Source organism: Trichechus manatus, unplaced genomic scaffold (genome assembly GCF_000243295.1).
Source record: "Trichechus manatus latirostris isolate Lorelei unplaced genomic scaffold, TriManLat1.0 scaffold00077, whole genome shotgun sequence".
Classification (NCBI taxonomy): Eukaryota; Metazoa; Chordata; class Mammalia; order Sirenia; family Trichechidae; genus Trichechus; species Trichechus manatus.
This window is the reverse complement of record NW_004444013.1, coordinates 9,548,768-9,565,542: the sequence shown is the minus strand read 5'-3', so window position 1 is coordinate 9,565,542 and position 16,775 is coordinate 9,548,768. Positions and strand designations below refer to the sequence as shown.

Sequence of the window (16,775 nt, the reverse complement as noted above, 5' to 3'; positions counted from 1 at the left end):
GGCGTCACGGCGGCGACCGGGCGGTGGGAGCTCAGCGCCCGAGCAAGATGGCGGCGCGAGTGCTGCGCGCCCGCGGAGCGGTGTCGGTCGGGGGTCTCCTGCAGCGGGTCAGCCCTTGCAGCCTCCTGCCTGGGCTCCGGTAAGCAGCACCGCCCTTTCCGGGGGCAGCGGGGAGGGGCAGCGGTGGGGCGGGGGTCCTGGCGCCCCTGGGGCAAGGCCGCCCGGGTTGCGCGGCTAGGGCCAGGGCTCTTTCCCGCCGGCGGGCTCAAGGTCACGGCGAAGACTGGCGGCGCAACCCCGCCCTCGCTGGGAAGGCCTGCCGCTGGGCAGGAGGCTACGTCCGCTAGCCGTGCGGCCACGTCCGCTAGCCGTGCAGCCCGGCCTGTGGACCTTGACCCGGCGGTCCGCAGCGCGGCGAAGCCTGGGCCTTGCGCTCAGTCCGCCCGGCGTCCCAAGGGAGCTCGGTGTCTGCGACTGCAAAACGGCAGTGCTCATGATGTTTAACGCTCGGGTGGTCGTGGGCACAAAATAAGTAACGCATCGTCTCCGGTGAAGGGTGGTGGGGACAGGAAGTCTCAGCACTGCGAACAGAGTCTCTGACTGGATTTTTAAAGCAGGCCGTGGATGAAAAAGTATTTACAGTTAACAGCGCCAAATATTTAAGCATGGGTCATGTTTAAACTTCTGTTTCTGACCTCTTTGGAGTCGACGTTCGGTTTCCTGAATCCATCACCTTGACGTTCCATGTCCATTTTTCACATTCAGAAACCAAAGCCCATACTAACTTGTCCGTGGATTTGCTTTCTCCTTCACTTTGGGTAAGGAGCCCTGGTGGCGCAATGGTTAAGCGCTCAGCTGCTAACCTCAGGGTCGGTTGTTCAAACGCACCAGCTGCTGTAAAGGTTTATAGCCTTGGAAACTCTTTAGGGGCAGTTTTATTCTGTCCTGTACGGTTGCTATGAGTCAGAATCAACTGAAAAGCAACGGGTTTGGTTTTCTGGCCACTTTGGGTTGTTTAAATATTACCTTTCCTTTAAAATAAATGATGAGCCTCTAGAGAGTATAACCTGGTGCTGTCAAGTCGATTCCGACTCATGGTGACCCATGTGTGTCAGAGTAGAACTGTGCTCCATAGGGTTTTCAGTGGCTGATTTTTCAGAAGTAGATCGCCAGGCCTTTCCTCCGAGGCACCTCTGGGTGGATTTGAACCTCCAACTTTTCCGAGTACATTAACTGATTGTCCCACCCAGGGACTCCTCTTGTCTCCTAAACCAAAGAACCAGTTGCCATAGAGTTTATTCTGATTTATAGTGACCCTGTGTGTGTCTGAGTAGAACTGTGCTCCATAGGGTTTTCAGTGGCTGATTTGTTGGAAGTAAATTGCCAGTAAGTTAGTATGGGCTTTGGTTTTTGAATGTGAACAATGGGCATGGCCTCTAGTCTGTCCTAATTGTAAGTGTTCCATAGGACTCAACCTAAGCACAGTTAATTTAGTCATTCTATCAGATATTGAGTGCATACAATATAATTGGAGCCCTGTGGAGCCAGGGAGGTTCCTGGGTGGTGTGAAGGGTTAAGTGCTTGGCTACTGACTGAAAAGTTGGCGGTTCAAACCCACCCAGAGGTGCCTCAGAAAAAAGGCCTGGTGATCTGCTTCTGAAAGGTCACAGCCGTGAAAACCCTACGGAGCGCAACTTTACTCTGCAACACACGGGGTCACCATGAGTCAGAATCAATTTGATGGCAACTGGTTTGGTTTTCTGGAGCTAAGATAAACAAAATAGCCAAGGTCACAGCCCGCAGGAGGAAGGGTCCCCACAGAGTAGGTAAAAACCCATATAGAGCATGAACAGACATATGCACACCTGTGTTCATTGCTGTTTTATTTGCAGTAGCAAATAAATGGAAACAACCAAAGTGCCCATCAGCAAATGAATGGATAAGCAAATTGTGATACAGACACACAGTGGAATACTACACAACCATAAAGAGCAATGATGAGTCCGAGAAACATGCTTTAACATGGCTGGACCTGGAGGGTATAATGCTAAGTGAAATAAGTCAAGCATATAAGGACAAATATTGTATGATCCCTCTTTTATAAGAGAAGAATCGATAAATATAGAGAGACAAATGTTCATTAGTGGTTACCAGGGAGAAGAGGGGAAAGTACACCTTATACTGTGGAGACTAGTTTATTTTGGTAATGGGAAAAGTGGCACTGAATGGATGTAGTGAGCTCAGCACAACCAAAGTAAAAATGAGCACGTATGGATGGATATAGGCAAATTGGTATACAGGTAGGTACAGGTGTGTACGTAGATGAACAGATAGAAGCATCTATACCCGTTGCTGTCGAGTCAATTCTGACTCAGTGACCATGTCTGTAGGTATGTGTAAATACAGATATGCGGGTGCAGACACATATATTCATCGAAGACACAAATATGTATACTCCTCAGACATAACCACACACCTTCCAAGATTGGTTTTCTGGGTTTGAAAGCTTAGAACCATAGTCTCGGGACAACTCAGTCAGTTGGCATAACATAGTTTACAAAAATCATGATCTGCATCCTAGTGAAGTGAGTAGCATCTGGGGTCTTAAAAGTTTGCGAACGGCCATCTAAGACACAACTATAGGTCTCTACTGGCCAGGAGTAAAACAGTAGGAAGGTAACCAAAAGTATAGAGAAGAAAGAAGTCTATACAAGCCACAACCTCATCTACCCTGTGACTGGAAGAACTAGATGGTGCCCGGCTACCATCACTGACCATTCTAACCAGGGTCACAATAGTTGGTCCTAGATAGAATGGGAAAAAAGTATGGAGCAGAACTCAAATTCTTACTTAAAAAAACAGACAAACTGGAACAGGAGAGAACAGACCCCTTGGGACTATTGCCCTGAGACACTCTTTAAACCTAGAACTGAGCACAAAATAGGAAAATGGCACGCAGAATAAAGGATATTACCCATAAGATCAGTGCCTTACTTAAAAACCATCAGTAAGTGACCAAGAGGTCAACAATTACTCAAAAGCAAAGACGAGAAGATAAAGGGGCAGGGAAGTAGAGTACTGGAAAGGGAACAAACTGAACACAAAGAGAATGGTGACACATTGTGATAAATGTTAACTAATGTGACCAAACAGTTTGTGCAGAAATTGTCAAATGGGAACCTAACTTACTGTGTAAACTTTCACCAAAAGCTCAGTAAAATATTATTTTTAAAAAACCAAACAAAAACTCATATAGATTTATGAATTGAGGTCGGTACTGACAGAAGTCGGCAGTTTCTCTTCCACAGGAGGTCATGGAAGGCCTCTTCTAGAAGCTGGCATTAAGCTGAGACTTGAAGGGTCAGCGCGTGTGGAAGTGCTGTGTGGGAAGGTGTCAGGTGCACAGAAAACCCAGATAAGTCCAGGAGGCTGGAGCCCAGGTACGAAGGGAAGCCTGGCCAGAGGACAGCAGCAAGGAGCGGTAGCCAGGCCTGTGGGCCATGTTAGGGAGCTCGGATGGTATTCCAAGAGCCATGAAAGACATTTAGGGGTTTAGACTGCAGTGTGACGTGATCTGACCTACGTTTTTAAAAGAGATCTGACTTTGGAGAGGGCGCAGAACCAAAGACAGTGGCCAACTGGGTGGATTCTGATGCCGTTTGGTGAGAGTTGTTTGTTCCACAGATATCTGAGTGCCTCCATGGGCCGGGCACTGTGGAGACTGTTGGGAAACATCAAGCAGTGAGGCACACAAGGACCACACCAGCAGGGAGCTTGCTGGTGATGCAGGGACGGTGGAACAGGCCTGGGCAGAGGGAGTAGAGGAAGGGGACCTGTCAGAGTTTGAGATGGCTATGAGCTGTTCAAGTGGAAACGCCAAGGAGGCAGGTGGATATATGACCTGGTACTCAAAGGAGATGTCTGGGTTGCAGGAAAGATTCAGGAGTTGTCGGTATATCCAGGAGTCCCCGGGTGGTGCAGATAGTTAAGTGCTTGACTACTAGCTGAAAGGTTGACTGTTCGAACCCAACCAGAGGCACCTCGGGGGACCGGCCTGGTGATCTGCTTCTGAAAGGTCAAGCCAACCAAAAACCAAACCCAGTTGATTCCAACTCATAGTGACCCCATAGGGTTTCCAAGTCTGTAAATCTTTATGAGAGCAGACTGCCACATCTTTCTCCTGAAGAACCGATGGTGGTTTCGAACAGCTGACCTTTCAATTAGCAGTCAAGTGCATTAACCACTGTGCCACCAGACCTTCTTACATACAGCCTTGAAACCCTGTGGAACACAGTTCTAGTCTGCAACACATGGAATTGACTCGATGGCAATTAAGAACGACAGTATATCCAGAAAAACAAACCTGTGCCATTGAGGCAATTCCAACTCATGGCAACCTCATGTGTTACAGAGTAGAACTGCTCCATAGTGTTTCCTTGGCTTTCCAGAAGCAGATCACAAGTGCCCCTGGGTAGGTTCTAACTGCCAACCTTTAGGTTAGTAGTTGAATGTAAACTGTTTGCCCCATCCAAGGACCTAATTGTCATCATATAAACCAAAAAACAAAAACAAAAACCTGTTGGCATCAAGTCAATTCCAACTCATAGCGACCCTGTAGGACAGAGTAGAACTGCCCCATAGGGTTTCCAAGGGGCTGGTGGATTCGAACTGCCTACCTTTTGATTAGCAGCTGTAGCTTGCTGTAAGCTCTTAACCACTGCACTAGCATACAGGAATGCAAAATGTTGGCAAGTGTTGATAGGTCTATATACTATTCGCTCCTTTTGCCTGAAATTTTTTGTAATAAAATATTTTTAAAACCATAGGAATGAGTGAGATTGCTGGAAGAGAGGGCTTTTATGGAGTAATGGCCAGGAAACAAGGCCTGGGGCATGCCACCATTTACAGGCTGGGTATAGGAGCTGGCAGTGAGGTCACTGCTGGATGACAGTGCCTGGGGAGGCATTTCAAAGAGGGAGCGTCAGCTGTGCCAGAGTAAGATGACAGGAAAAAGCTGGGTTTGCCAACAGGGTGTTGGGGATGACCTTGCTGGAGCGGCTGCGAGGGGAAGGAGGAAATGTGCTCCTGGAGACTCAGGCCTGTCTGTGCACTTGGCTCTGCTCAGCGCCACTCCAGGGCTCCCAGCTACTTCCTGGACTTCACACTGGTGGCCCACAGGTGCTCAGAATGCTTATGCATCCAGAATTTAACTCCCTTTCCTCCTGCAAGGCCTGCTTCTCCTGGCTTCTCTCTCTCCCCTAGCACGGAACATCTTCCATTTTGGGGCCCAGGCCAGAAACCCGAAGGTCTTCTCCCAGCCCATCCCCTCCTCTTCCTGTCTCATCAGCTACCAGAACTGTCAGCTCTACCTCTGTGTGTCTAGATTCCGGCTTCTGTCCATCCTCGCTGCCCTAGCTCAGCCCTCAACAGCCCTTGTCTGGATGCCTACCGAGAGTGTAGACTGGAACTCGTTGGTCTCCCACAAGACTAAAGGATTCTGAGCAGGACCTTTCCTCTTAAAAACATCTCTATGACATGAACCTTGACTGGACCCTGTCTTCTTCCCTCCTTCTCCCCAAAACCAAACCCATTGCCATCGAGTCAATTCTAACTCGTGACGACCTCATGTGTAACAGAGGAGAACTGCGTCATTGGGTTTTCTGGGCTGTAATCTTTACGAAAGCAGATCACCAGGCCTTTGTTCTGTAGTACTGTTGGGTGGGTTTGAACCGTCAACCTTTCAGTTACTAGTCAAGGCAAAAGTTTTGCGCCATCCAGGGACCTTCCCTCTCCCCCAGAAAAGTTATAAGAGACATTTTGGGACAATTGAGGGCATTTTAATATGGAGTAGATATTAGATATTATGGTATTGTGGTTTTGTCTTTGTTCCTAGGAGACACATGCTGATGAAGTATTTAGGGGTGAAGTATCATGATGTGCACTCTACTTTCAAATGGTTCCACAAATATATACTTCTGTAAAAAAATATGAAACGATTTAATAATTTTTTAATATAGATGGAAGGCATTGGGATCTTCATTATGCTATTCTTTCAATGTCTCTGTGTTTGAAGTTTTTCAAAATGAAAAGTTGGGGCACAGCCCTCTGGAACAGTGCTGGGGACCGACTTACTCAGGTCTTCACAGGGATGGGCAGCGGGGAGGGTAGCTACTGCTCTCATGTAGGCCTCTTCCTTGGACCGGCCCCTTCAGCTTCCCTCACCTGTGCCTCCTCACTCCGCCATCTTCACACACTCTGGATTTTGTTCTGTCCTAGTTCTGCTTTTTAGAATGCCCTTCCTCCCATGGACGCCCACCTGACCAACTGCTCCTCCTCTTTCAAGTCTTCAGCTCAGGAAGTACTTGTTCAAGAGTTGGTCCTTCTTGGACTCCGTTTCCTCTGCTTCTGCCCTCGCCGTGGCCGCCATCTTGTGTCTCCATCAAAGAGCTCATCTCAAGTTGGGCAGCAGTCAGGTTTGTCTGTCTGCTCCGAGGCCCAGAAGTCAGGGCCAGGTCTATTCATCTTTGCATCCTCAGCCTGGCCCACCGATTGGCACATGCAGTGCCCAGTCCATCAACAATTGATGGTCAACTGAGTGAGCTCCACTACACTGCTGCTGCCTCAGTCTCTGGTCTCAGTGTTGAAGGTATTTCCCTTCCACAGTTCGCTCAAATGAAACTGCAGCACCATCTTCCACACCTAATCAGGACCTGTGTCTTGCCCATCTCACCTCGGAAGTGTCTCTTCAGTGCCTTACTTCCCCTCCATCCCCACTGACATCATCTTAATCCAGGACCACCTTCACTCCAGTGAGTATGTCCTGGATGCTCCGTTGGGGTGGTTTGTGTGCCTGGTGCTCCTGGGCACGGCCGGGAGTCTGGGAACCACACACCCTGCCTTCTTCACTGCAGTCCATCAGTCTTTTCTGAAAATTTACTAGCGTTGCACCACGTTCAGGAGAAAGTCCAGCTGATGGGCCTGGTGCACAGGAGACTGATCACCCTGTCCCCCAGTGTCCTCTCTCATCATCCTCCCACACGCTGTCCTCCCGCCTTCCTGAACTCTCTGCTGTTCCAGAAATTGCTGTATAGTCTCGTGACTCCGTGGCCCCTGTACATGTTGTTCCCTTTGAACTGGAATTACCTCCTGCCTTGTCGACCTGTCTTGCTTATCCTGTAAGCCAGAATGTCCCCACTGGAGTCCCTTTGCTCTTCCTAGGTGAGCTGATATGTGTGTGCGAGTCTACAGGCCCACGACCACCCTGGCTGTCTGTTTATTGATAGGTCTTTCCCATGGGATGGAACAGGCTCGATATCTGGTTCATCTTTACGTCCACAGAGACTGGCACATAGCGGTTATTTATTCTGTTTCAAGTCAGTGTTTGGTAGAAGATGCTGCTCCTACCCCACCCTCTGTAAAGTGCTACCTAACATACACACGGTGTCATAGAGACTCCTGATTTTGGTGTCCATCACTGTTAGTAAAACCCAGGCCTGGCCTGGACCTTACTGATCTGGCAGCTGTTGGCGTGGCTGCTTCTGCCTCCTTCCAGGACTCGGCTTGTCAGATAGATGGAGGGAGCACCGTAGGCAGCTTCAGTCACCTGAAACTTGGAAGATTTCAGAGTCTCAATCAAGGTGGGTAGTAATGGGCCAGATGGCTTTAGGTGATTGCTCCCCAAGTTCCCAAGCAGATGGCCCTAGGTCACCTCTGGTCACCACTCAGGTGCTTGTGTGTGACCTCTGATGTTGCCTAGTTCTTAGTCTCATCTCCTGCCCTGCATCTTCAGTTCGCAGAGCATTTCCATGCCCATTACCTTGTTTTACCCGTTCTAAGGTGAATACCTTTGGTATTGTTAAAATCTGGAATGAATGCTCCATTGGGTTGATTTGGGCATTTGGGGTGGCATCCCTTATTATGAGTGAACATATTTTGAACTCTGCAGTAGATCTAGGTTCATGTTTTTATCTTACTACTTCTTAGCTCTGCTTGTTTAACCTGTTTGAGCCAATCTTTTAAATGCAGTAATGCCTGCCTTGCTAGATTGTTTTGGGGATTAAATTAGATGACCCAGGCAAACTGCCTAGGCCAGTACCTGTGGCATGGTGTGCTTACTAACTTTAGTCCCCTTCTGTTGTAAGGTAGAGGAGAAAAATTACTTTGGAATTTTTTTTCCCCTCCAGATTTAGTCTGACAATAATTCTCTTTTAGATTCTCTTCTATAATGTATCAAATGCCATAGAAGTTGTCCCTATATATGTGTGTGTGTGTGTGTATATATATATATATATACACACACATATATATATACATATGTAAGTATATATATATATATATACGGGGCCCTGGTGGTGTAGAGGTTAAAGAGCTCGGCAGCTAAACAAAAGATCAGCAGTTTGAATCCACAAGCCGTTCCTTGGAAACTCTATGGGGCAGTTCTACTCTGTCCTGTAGGGTCACTATGAGTTGGAACCGATTTGATGACAATGGATTTTATTTATATATATATATATGTCAAAAAAAAACCATAAGGAGCCCTGGTGACACAACGTTTAAGCGCCTGGCTGCTAACCAAAAGGTTGGTGGTTCAAACCCACCCAGCGGCTCCATAGGAGAAGGACCTGGCGATCTGCTCCTTTAAAGATTACAGCCTAGAAAACTACCTGTGGGGCAGTTCTGCTGTCACGTGGGATTGCTATGAGTTGAAATCAACTGGATGGCGCCCAACAACAGTGTATATATAACATGTTTCTGTGGTGGTTGCCTTGATGGGTATTTGTTATCTTAAATGTAACTCCCTAGCTCTAATATTTTTAGAAACTTTCATTGTATCCCTTTCTTAATTGTTCATAATTGTTATCCCTAAGTCCTTACAATTTATTTGACAAAAAAAAAATCCCACACAATTTCTGATTCGTGAACTTAACTAAAATAAAGAAAAAACAGAAATGTTAAAAAGTTCCATTAACATGATGGAAACATTTGAGTAAGGGTGCTGACAGGCCAGGGTGAAGCAGCTGGAACAGATAAGGGTCCTGGTTGAACAACATAATGAACATAATTGATGTCACTAAACTGTACATGCAAAGATTGTTGAAACGGCAGATGTTTTGATAGCTATATATTGACCACAAGACTAAAAAAATTCCCTTTAACAAAACTTAAAACTTTCTATTTTGCGTATCACTAATTTTATCTGCTTATTATTTTGCTTCATGATATTATTAAGCAAGCATCCCAAAATACGGTACATTTAAAACACTAAACAAATTGGCAAAATATTTTTATTCTTAATCGAGGTAAATTTTACCATGATTCATTTGGAGAATTGCCTTCTTCAGAGTGAGCTTATTTGTTGTAGTCAAAGAGTGAAGTGAAAACAGAAGCAAACACCATATGATGTTGATTTGTGCTGAAGAACTGCGGTTTTTATATTTAACTTTTAAAAATTTAAGTGCATTTTACTGACTACATAGTTTTAAAAACTTAATTTTCTTAACTGCTTGCCATATATCAGGTGCTATTCTAAGTGCCTTAGTGTATTATCTCTTTTAACCCTAAGATTATGGAGGTTAAACATGTACTTAACAGTGTACAAAAGTGAAGTGACAGTCAGTACTGTATATGGGAAAGCTGTGTCTCTTCTACTTAACCCTCAATGCCTCCCTGAGGGACTACAGTATTAACATTTTATTAATTCTGAGGAATTTTAACATATAGTAAAAGCAAAATGGCAAAATCTAGTGTCATTTTACAAATGCTATTTAGGGTTATGTTTTTGTTCTATGCGTTTATAAGGAAAAATTGCATGGTTAAGAGCTCAGGCTGCTAACCAAAAGATTGGCAGTTCGAATCCACCAGCCGCTCCTTGGAAATTCTGTGGGGCAGTTCTACTCTGTACTATAGGGGTGCTATGAGTCAGAATCGACTCGATGGCAATGGGTTTGGTTTTTTTTTTTGTTTGTTTGGTATTAACTTGGTATTTTGTTTGTTTAATATAAGCTTGCTGCTTTTAATCTTTGAAAGATTTGGGAAAATGCTCTTATGTTTCCTGACCATTGTTTACAGAAAACATTTTATTGTTGTTAATTTTATATTTGTATATTTTTAGTTTACATCATTAAAAAATCTTTTTATCTTGTTTGTAGCTATTTGAGATAATATCTTCTGAATTATGACAGCCATTACTCTGAAAAGTAGCTTTGTTGATGTTTTTTAAACTTTTTTGTTATGGAAATGTTCAAACACACAAATAAGCCTCTTTTTTTTAAATTTAATTGTTTCAGTTGTCTTTAAATTAAAAGAGCATCTTACTGGGGAGAAAACTGCTCTGTAAAGTTTGTTCATTACATCAACAAATCAATTTTTTAAACACTATTATTGAATGAATAGGAATTTGTGTCATGGTGGTATGGAATCCACATGTTCATCTCATGAAACAGTGGAGAGCTTGCATCTCAATGAGAGTTTTTCTGGTCCCTTGTTTAAATTCAGAAATTCTCTTCCTTAATATCTGGAGTCTTTTTTTCCTTCCTATGGTGTCCATGTCCTTAAGCAAGTCTGCTAAGCAGATTGGAAATAGTCTGTAGAAAATCACCAGTAGTATTTACACAGAGATCCCCAAGGAAAGTTTCACCCTGCCCTGTCTGCACCTAGGCCTTGTTTTGAAGCCCTGGGTGAGATCCTGAATGTTGAATGTTGGCCATTTGGAATCCCAGTGCGTTATTGCCCCTGGGACAGTCTAGCAAAGGGCAAAAAAGATAATCTATGTGTGGATCAGTTGAAGATCAATTAAAACTATAAGGAGTATGCTGTAATGGCCCTGGCCAGAAATGGTGGCCACCAGTTATAAAAAGGATTGTGCAAACAGCAGGGGCATGCACTCAGAGGCTGTGTTCTGTATGATTCCGTTTGTGAGACATTGTGAAAAGGTAAAGCTCTAGGGAAGAACAACAGCTCAGTGGTTGTTAGAGGTTAGGGTTGAGGGGAGGAGTTGATTTCCAAGGGAGGACTTTGGGAGGTAAAGAACTGTTCTGTGGCTTACCATGGTGGTGGTTGTATGACTGTGCTTTTGTCAAAACTCCTAGAACTGTGTGACCAAAAAAAGAGTAAATTTCACTGTCCAGAAATCTAACAAAAATGAAGACGCCAAAGGGACAGTTTGTCATTGTGTCGTGATTATGTGGGGTTACGGATGACTCTCAACCAGGTTCTGATTTTTTAAAGTCTTCAACAGGGAGTTAAACGTTACCTATAAAGAGTTTTCTAAGCATGCACTTTTAGATATTTTAGTTAATTTTTAATTATAAACTTTGCATATATATGTGGGTGAAAATAATCAAATAGTCAAGAAAGGTATACAGTGAAACCTGGGAGAGTCAGAACTTGGTGGGACTGCCTAGTTTTTCTAGGTCTTGTAAGTTTTCTGTCTTTGACAGGGTGCAGTCTTCCCACTTTTTCTTTTTTTAAATTGTGCTTTAGATGAAAGTTTACAGCTCAAGTTAATTATTCATCCAAAAATTTATACAGATGCTGTTATGTGACATTAATTGCAGTGCCTACAATGTGACAGCACACTCCCTTTTTCCACCTGGGTTTCTTGTGTTCATTCAACCAGTTCCTGTCCCTTCCTGCCTCTCATCCTGCCTCTAGACAGGAGCCGCCCATTTGGTGTTGTGTATCTGATTGAACTAAGAAGCACATTCCTCGTGAGTATTATTTTTTGTTTTATAGTCCAGTCTAATCTTTGTCTGAAGAGTGGGCTTCGGAAACGGTTTTAGTTGTTGGTTAACAGAGCATCTGGAGGCCATAATTTCGGGGGTTCCTCCAGTCTCAGTCAGACCATTAATTCTAGTCTTTTTACGTGAATTTGAGTTCTGCTCTGCACTTTTTTCCCGCTCCGTCTGGGACTCTGTGTTGTGTTCCCTGTCAGGGCGGACATTGATGGTTGCCGGGCACCATCCTTTTCTTCTGGTCTCAGGCTGATGGAGTCTCTGGTTTATGTGGACCTTTTGTCTTTTGAGCTAATATTTTCCTTGTGTCTTTGGTGTTCTTCATTTTCCTTTGCTCCAAGTAGGTTGGGACCAACCGATGCATCTTAGATAGCCGTTCGCAAGCTTTTAAGACCCCAGATGCCACTCACCAAAGTGGGATGCAGAACATTTTCTTAATAAACTTTGTTATGCCAGTTGACCTAGATGTCCCCTGAAAGCATGGTCTGCAGGCCCCGGCCCCATCTTCCCACTTTTCTATCACTCATTTTAGTGGAAAATATTTGAGTTTTCCTTTTCTCACAGGTTTCCGTCTTACACAGGTTCTGGCCTTTCGCAGGTTCTACCGTACAATGAAAAGGAAAAAATCTCTCCTCCCACCCCATCCCCAGTCATATTCTTCAAATGTGATTACACCTGCTCCTCACTTATCGACTATCTTGTTATCCAATATTACGACAATGGAAAAAATTCTCCTATCCAATTGTTTTGCGCATTAACGAGGCGGAGGGCATGGCTGCAAAGGCTGCAGAGCATCCCTTCCCTGGGCGGCCTCTGGGAGGCTGGGCTGCACTGCCCTGCCCACTTCCGCCAGGCCTGCATGGCCAGCTGCCAAGCTGGGCAGCCTCCTCTGTGGCCACAGCCTCCCAGCAGGCAGCACTGACTGAGCCAGCAGGCACCTCTTCTGGGTTCCCAGCTCCTGTGCAGCCTGAGGCCCTACAGCTCAAAATCGCTGTGGGGTGGGAAGGGAGGAAAGAAAGAGGCATCGGAGAAGGTGTTTGGAAGAAATGCATGGGAGTTTAATGGCATCCCAAAGTGAGCTGAACTGGGCCTGAAGCCTCTGCCTCAGTGGGGCTGGGTGCACGGCAAGGCTCCCCTCTATGGCCAGCCCTGAGCCTGGGTGACTCGCCAGGCTCGGAGGGCAAAGCAGGTTCCGGGCTTGTGAACACAGAGCTTGCAGGGGTGGGAGTGGAGCCCTGGAGGTGGCACCATGGGGGACGCTCTGACCCAGCACAGGAGGAAGGTGAAGTGGTTTAGCCATGAGCCCTGCAGTCACACAGCCCGGCTTTATCCAGCTTAGTCTCCTCCAAGCCTCCTTCTCCACAGAGGAATAATCCATAACTGGACTCGTCACAGTGATGAGCACATCAGTAAGTCTTAAATGTTAGTATTTCTATGATCATATTTTCTAAATAAAAATAATTGGACAAATGGATAGTCTGAAAACATAAAAAAAGAATCTTCATTTTCCTACAAAACTGATTTTCACATCACGACCTGGTCTTTGGAACCTAACCATGTAGAGAAGTGAGGAGTGGGTGTACTTTTAACAGTTTACTGAGCACGTGTAGTACTTACTGGTCTGTGCCTGGCTTTTTCACAACATTATCAATGAGTGTGGCTCTACCACATTCCTTTCAATGATTGCCTAGTATTCTATTGTTTGGATATTCCCTATTTATTTGATTGTTGTTGTTGTGTTCCCTGGAGTCAATTCCAAGTCATAGCAACCCTATAGGACAGAGCAGAGCTGCCCCATAGGGTTTCCTAGGCTGTAAGCTTTAAGGGAGAAGATTGCCATGTGTTTTCTCCTGTGGGTTCATTTGACCAGTCCCTGTTAATGGGTAGCCAGATGATCTGTATCAAGAAAAAACTGGAAACCAGGCTATAATGAACATTCTTGATAAACATATCGAATTTAAAACTGTGTATGCATTTAGGCCTAATAATTGTACCTGTAGTTATGGCCTACAGATAGCTATCTTTAGACAAGTACACAAAGTTGAATGCACAAGAATGTTCAGTACAGCCTGGTTTCCGGTTTTCTTCCTGGTACAGGCCATTTGGATATCCATTAAGAGGGAGTGGTCAAATAAGTTAGGGAATATCCGAACAATAGAATACTATGCAATCACTGAAAAGAATAAGCTAGAGCCCCTGGCACAGATAGATACTGCCCCATTGCTCTGTAGGAGCTTACACCAGTTTGTATTCCTACTAGCAAGGAGTTAAACATGTACTTAACAATTCATGATTGAACTTCCATGACTTCATCCTCGCTTTCTGACAGCATAGGTGGTAGAAATTCAGTTGTAGGGGGAAAATAAGCAAATTATTCATATGTTAATGGAGTTTGTGTTCTGAGGTCTTTGACAGTTAAAAATCTTGATGCTAAGGTTAATTTATGCGAGGGGTGAAATGATTTTTTAAAGAAAGACTTTGTTTCCTTTTCCTTGTTTATTTTTTTTCTATGTCACAAATTGCTTTGGAGAAGGGTAAAACATAAAGTTGCGTAGTAGGGGAAAAACATCATAAAGTTGAGTGGAGCAAAAAGAAAGTTTTATTCGGCATATATTCAAAAGGGCAGAAGTGGGAAGTGGACAAGCGCACTGCCACAGCCATGTCTGCCCAAGTCCAAGGAAATATCACAAAACAGACAAAAGTGGGAAAATGGACAAGCACGCTGCCACAGCCATGTCTGCCCAAGTCCAAGGAAATATCACGAAACAGACAAAAGTGGGAAAACGGACAAGCATGCTGCCACAGCCATGTCTGCCCGAGTCCAAAGAACCATTACAGAGTCATCAGTATATAGTAACATTACAAATGGGCAAAACCATCAAAAGGTTAGCCTTTTCAGATTGGCTAGAAACTGTGATCCTACATTTTGAATTGTCTTTCTTAATAATCCTTGGTACAGGTTTCAGTAACGAGAGTCAGGAGGGTCTTCATTGGTCCAACAAATCTCTGTTCACTAAATGCCAATAGAAAAAGGGTAGAAAATCTTTTGTGTTCTGTTTGATTGGCTTTATGTGAAAGTTTCCATAAAAGATATTTTCCAAGATTATCTTAGCTATTGTCTTTATACCTCAGGGCCCAGTTGATGTGTCCTGGTGAGTTCTTGTGAGCCCAGCTCCAGCTGGGTCACATTCTGTATGCTCAAGGAGAGGGAATAATAACTCCAATATTATTTCCTAAATCAGTTGCCAAGATAAACATGGAACTCTGTTACGAGTGCTGCAAGTTGCTTCTTTTACATGTTACTCTGCTTCTGCTGTTTAGAGTACACGCTATGCTAATGGAATAAAGCGGACATTTTGTGATATTTATGCCAGGTTCTGATGTTCATAGGGTTGTTATGAGCTGGAACTGCCTCTATGGCACCTAACAACAACAGCAACATGCCAGGTTCTAGAATAGAACAGTGCACGTTTGTGGACTGATGTGACTTTATGAAAACAGTGAACTCCACGACATTCCCTAAAAAAGACACTGAAGTCTTTGTACCTCAGCAGGGGCTCAAATGATTGTGTTTGTTATTCCACAGGGGACTGACATCTTCTAGTGTCAGACCTGGAGAAGACAGCTGGTTAAAATCCTTATTTGTCCGGAAAGTTGATCCAAGAAAAGATGCTCATTCCAACCTCCTGGCCAAAAAGGAAACGAGCAGCCTGTACAAACTACAGTGTGAGTGATAGGTTTGTGCTCTTCATAGTTGACTCATTTTCCCTTTGTTCCTAAGTTTATCGTTGAATTTTCTTTTGTTTCAGTTCACAATGTTAAACCGGAATACCTAGAAGCATACAACAAAATTTGGTGTGTATACCAAACTATCCTTTACTTGGGGAAACAAATAATGAGTTTAATATTTGTTGGTTCAACTAACACTTAGCCGAAAGTGAGCTCTTTCATCCCTCTCCTCAAAGCTGGAATGTTCAGAGGCTCTTAAACTGAACTCTGGGATTGATTGCCAAGGACATTTTCATTATAAGCTCTCACACATCTAAGTTATCACATAGGCAGTCACACTTTAGAAGATGAATAGACTCTTAAGATTGGAAGGAGCCTTGCAAGATCATCCAGCCCATCTGCTTATCCAGTTATTGAATCCTTTCTGCAGATGTTCCTCAAGGCCGGCTGTAAATACATTCCATCCCGGTACAGCTCTGAGTGTTAGGAATTAGAATTCCCACCTTTGGGACCTCTCTTGTTTCTGTCTTTACTCCTAAGGAAAATGGCCACATGGAAGTCCTGTATATGTTAGAACATAGCTGCCATTTCCTACCAAGTCTTCTGTTCTCCGGGATCCAAGTCACTTCACCTGGTCCTCCTATGATACAAGGACTATAATCTTTTACAGAATGTGTAAACCTGCAGACTAAAGGGAGAATTAAGCTTATAAGTTCTTAATTAAATTAACAAAATTAGGATTTTAATAATCATTTGTAAGGAAACATACTGAAAAAGACATTTTCACCCTTAATTTCTGCTATTCTCATGAAAAGGCAAGTGATCTTGTCACCGGAGTCAATACCAAAACCTCTTCAAAACCAAAAACCTTTTGTAGTTTTATTGTGGTTTCGTATCTGGAGGTGGTTCATGAAATGTCATGCTAGCATAGAATTTCTTGCGCACCTCAGCACGGTTCTGTTTATTGAAAAATGCCCTACAGCAAAACAGATGCTTATCTAAGTCTTTTCTCATAAAATGAGGATTTTTCTCTCTGCTAATGTTTCCCCCATTATCTTCCCTGTCCTGTTTTTATTACCTCATCTCCAGGCTTGGGTTTCTGGCATATTTCTGTTGGGATGCCTTACTATTGCTTCAAACTCAGCATGTCGAGTCACCTCCCTCTCCCAGCTTCCCTGTCTGTATCCCTCACCGTGTTTTATTTTGCGCTTTCTTTAGTTTTCGGTGATTAATTAGCCTCTGAGGACTGCGTTCTTCGTTTGACATGTATTTTGGTTCTCTTTTGCTTGTTTCCTTCTCCACCTCCCTGTCTAA

The 16,775-nt window shown here is 44.2% G+C and overlaps 1 protein-coding gene across 3 annotated transcripts in view; it reads left to right on the top strand.

The window, feature by feature from the left end:
• The first annotated feature begins 45 nt into the window (after nucleotides 1-45).
• The window catches only part of NIPSNAP2 (nipsnap homolog 2), a 35,748-nt gene continuing 19,018 nt past the window's right edge, over nucleotides 46-16,775 (top strand). For all 3 annotated transcript variants that reach the window (XM_004380794.2, XM_023735325.1, XM_023735324.1), the window contains exons 1-3: nucleotides 46-139; nucleotides 15,319-15,458; nucleotides 15,542-15,587. In XM_004380794.2, the coding sequence (XP_004380851.1) occupies nucleotides 48-139; nucleotides 15,319-15,458; nucleotides 15,542-15,587 (278 nt within the window). In that variant the 5' untranslated portion in view covers nucleotides 46-47. The remainder of the gene's footprint in view (nucleotides 140-15,318; nucleotides 15,459-15,541; nucleotides 15,588-16,775) is intronic.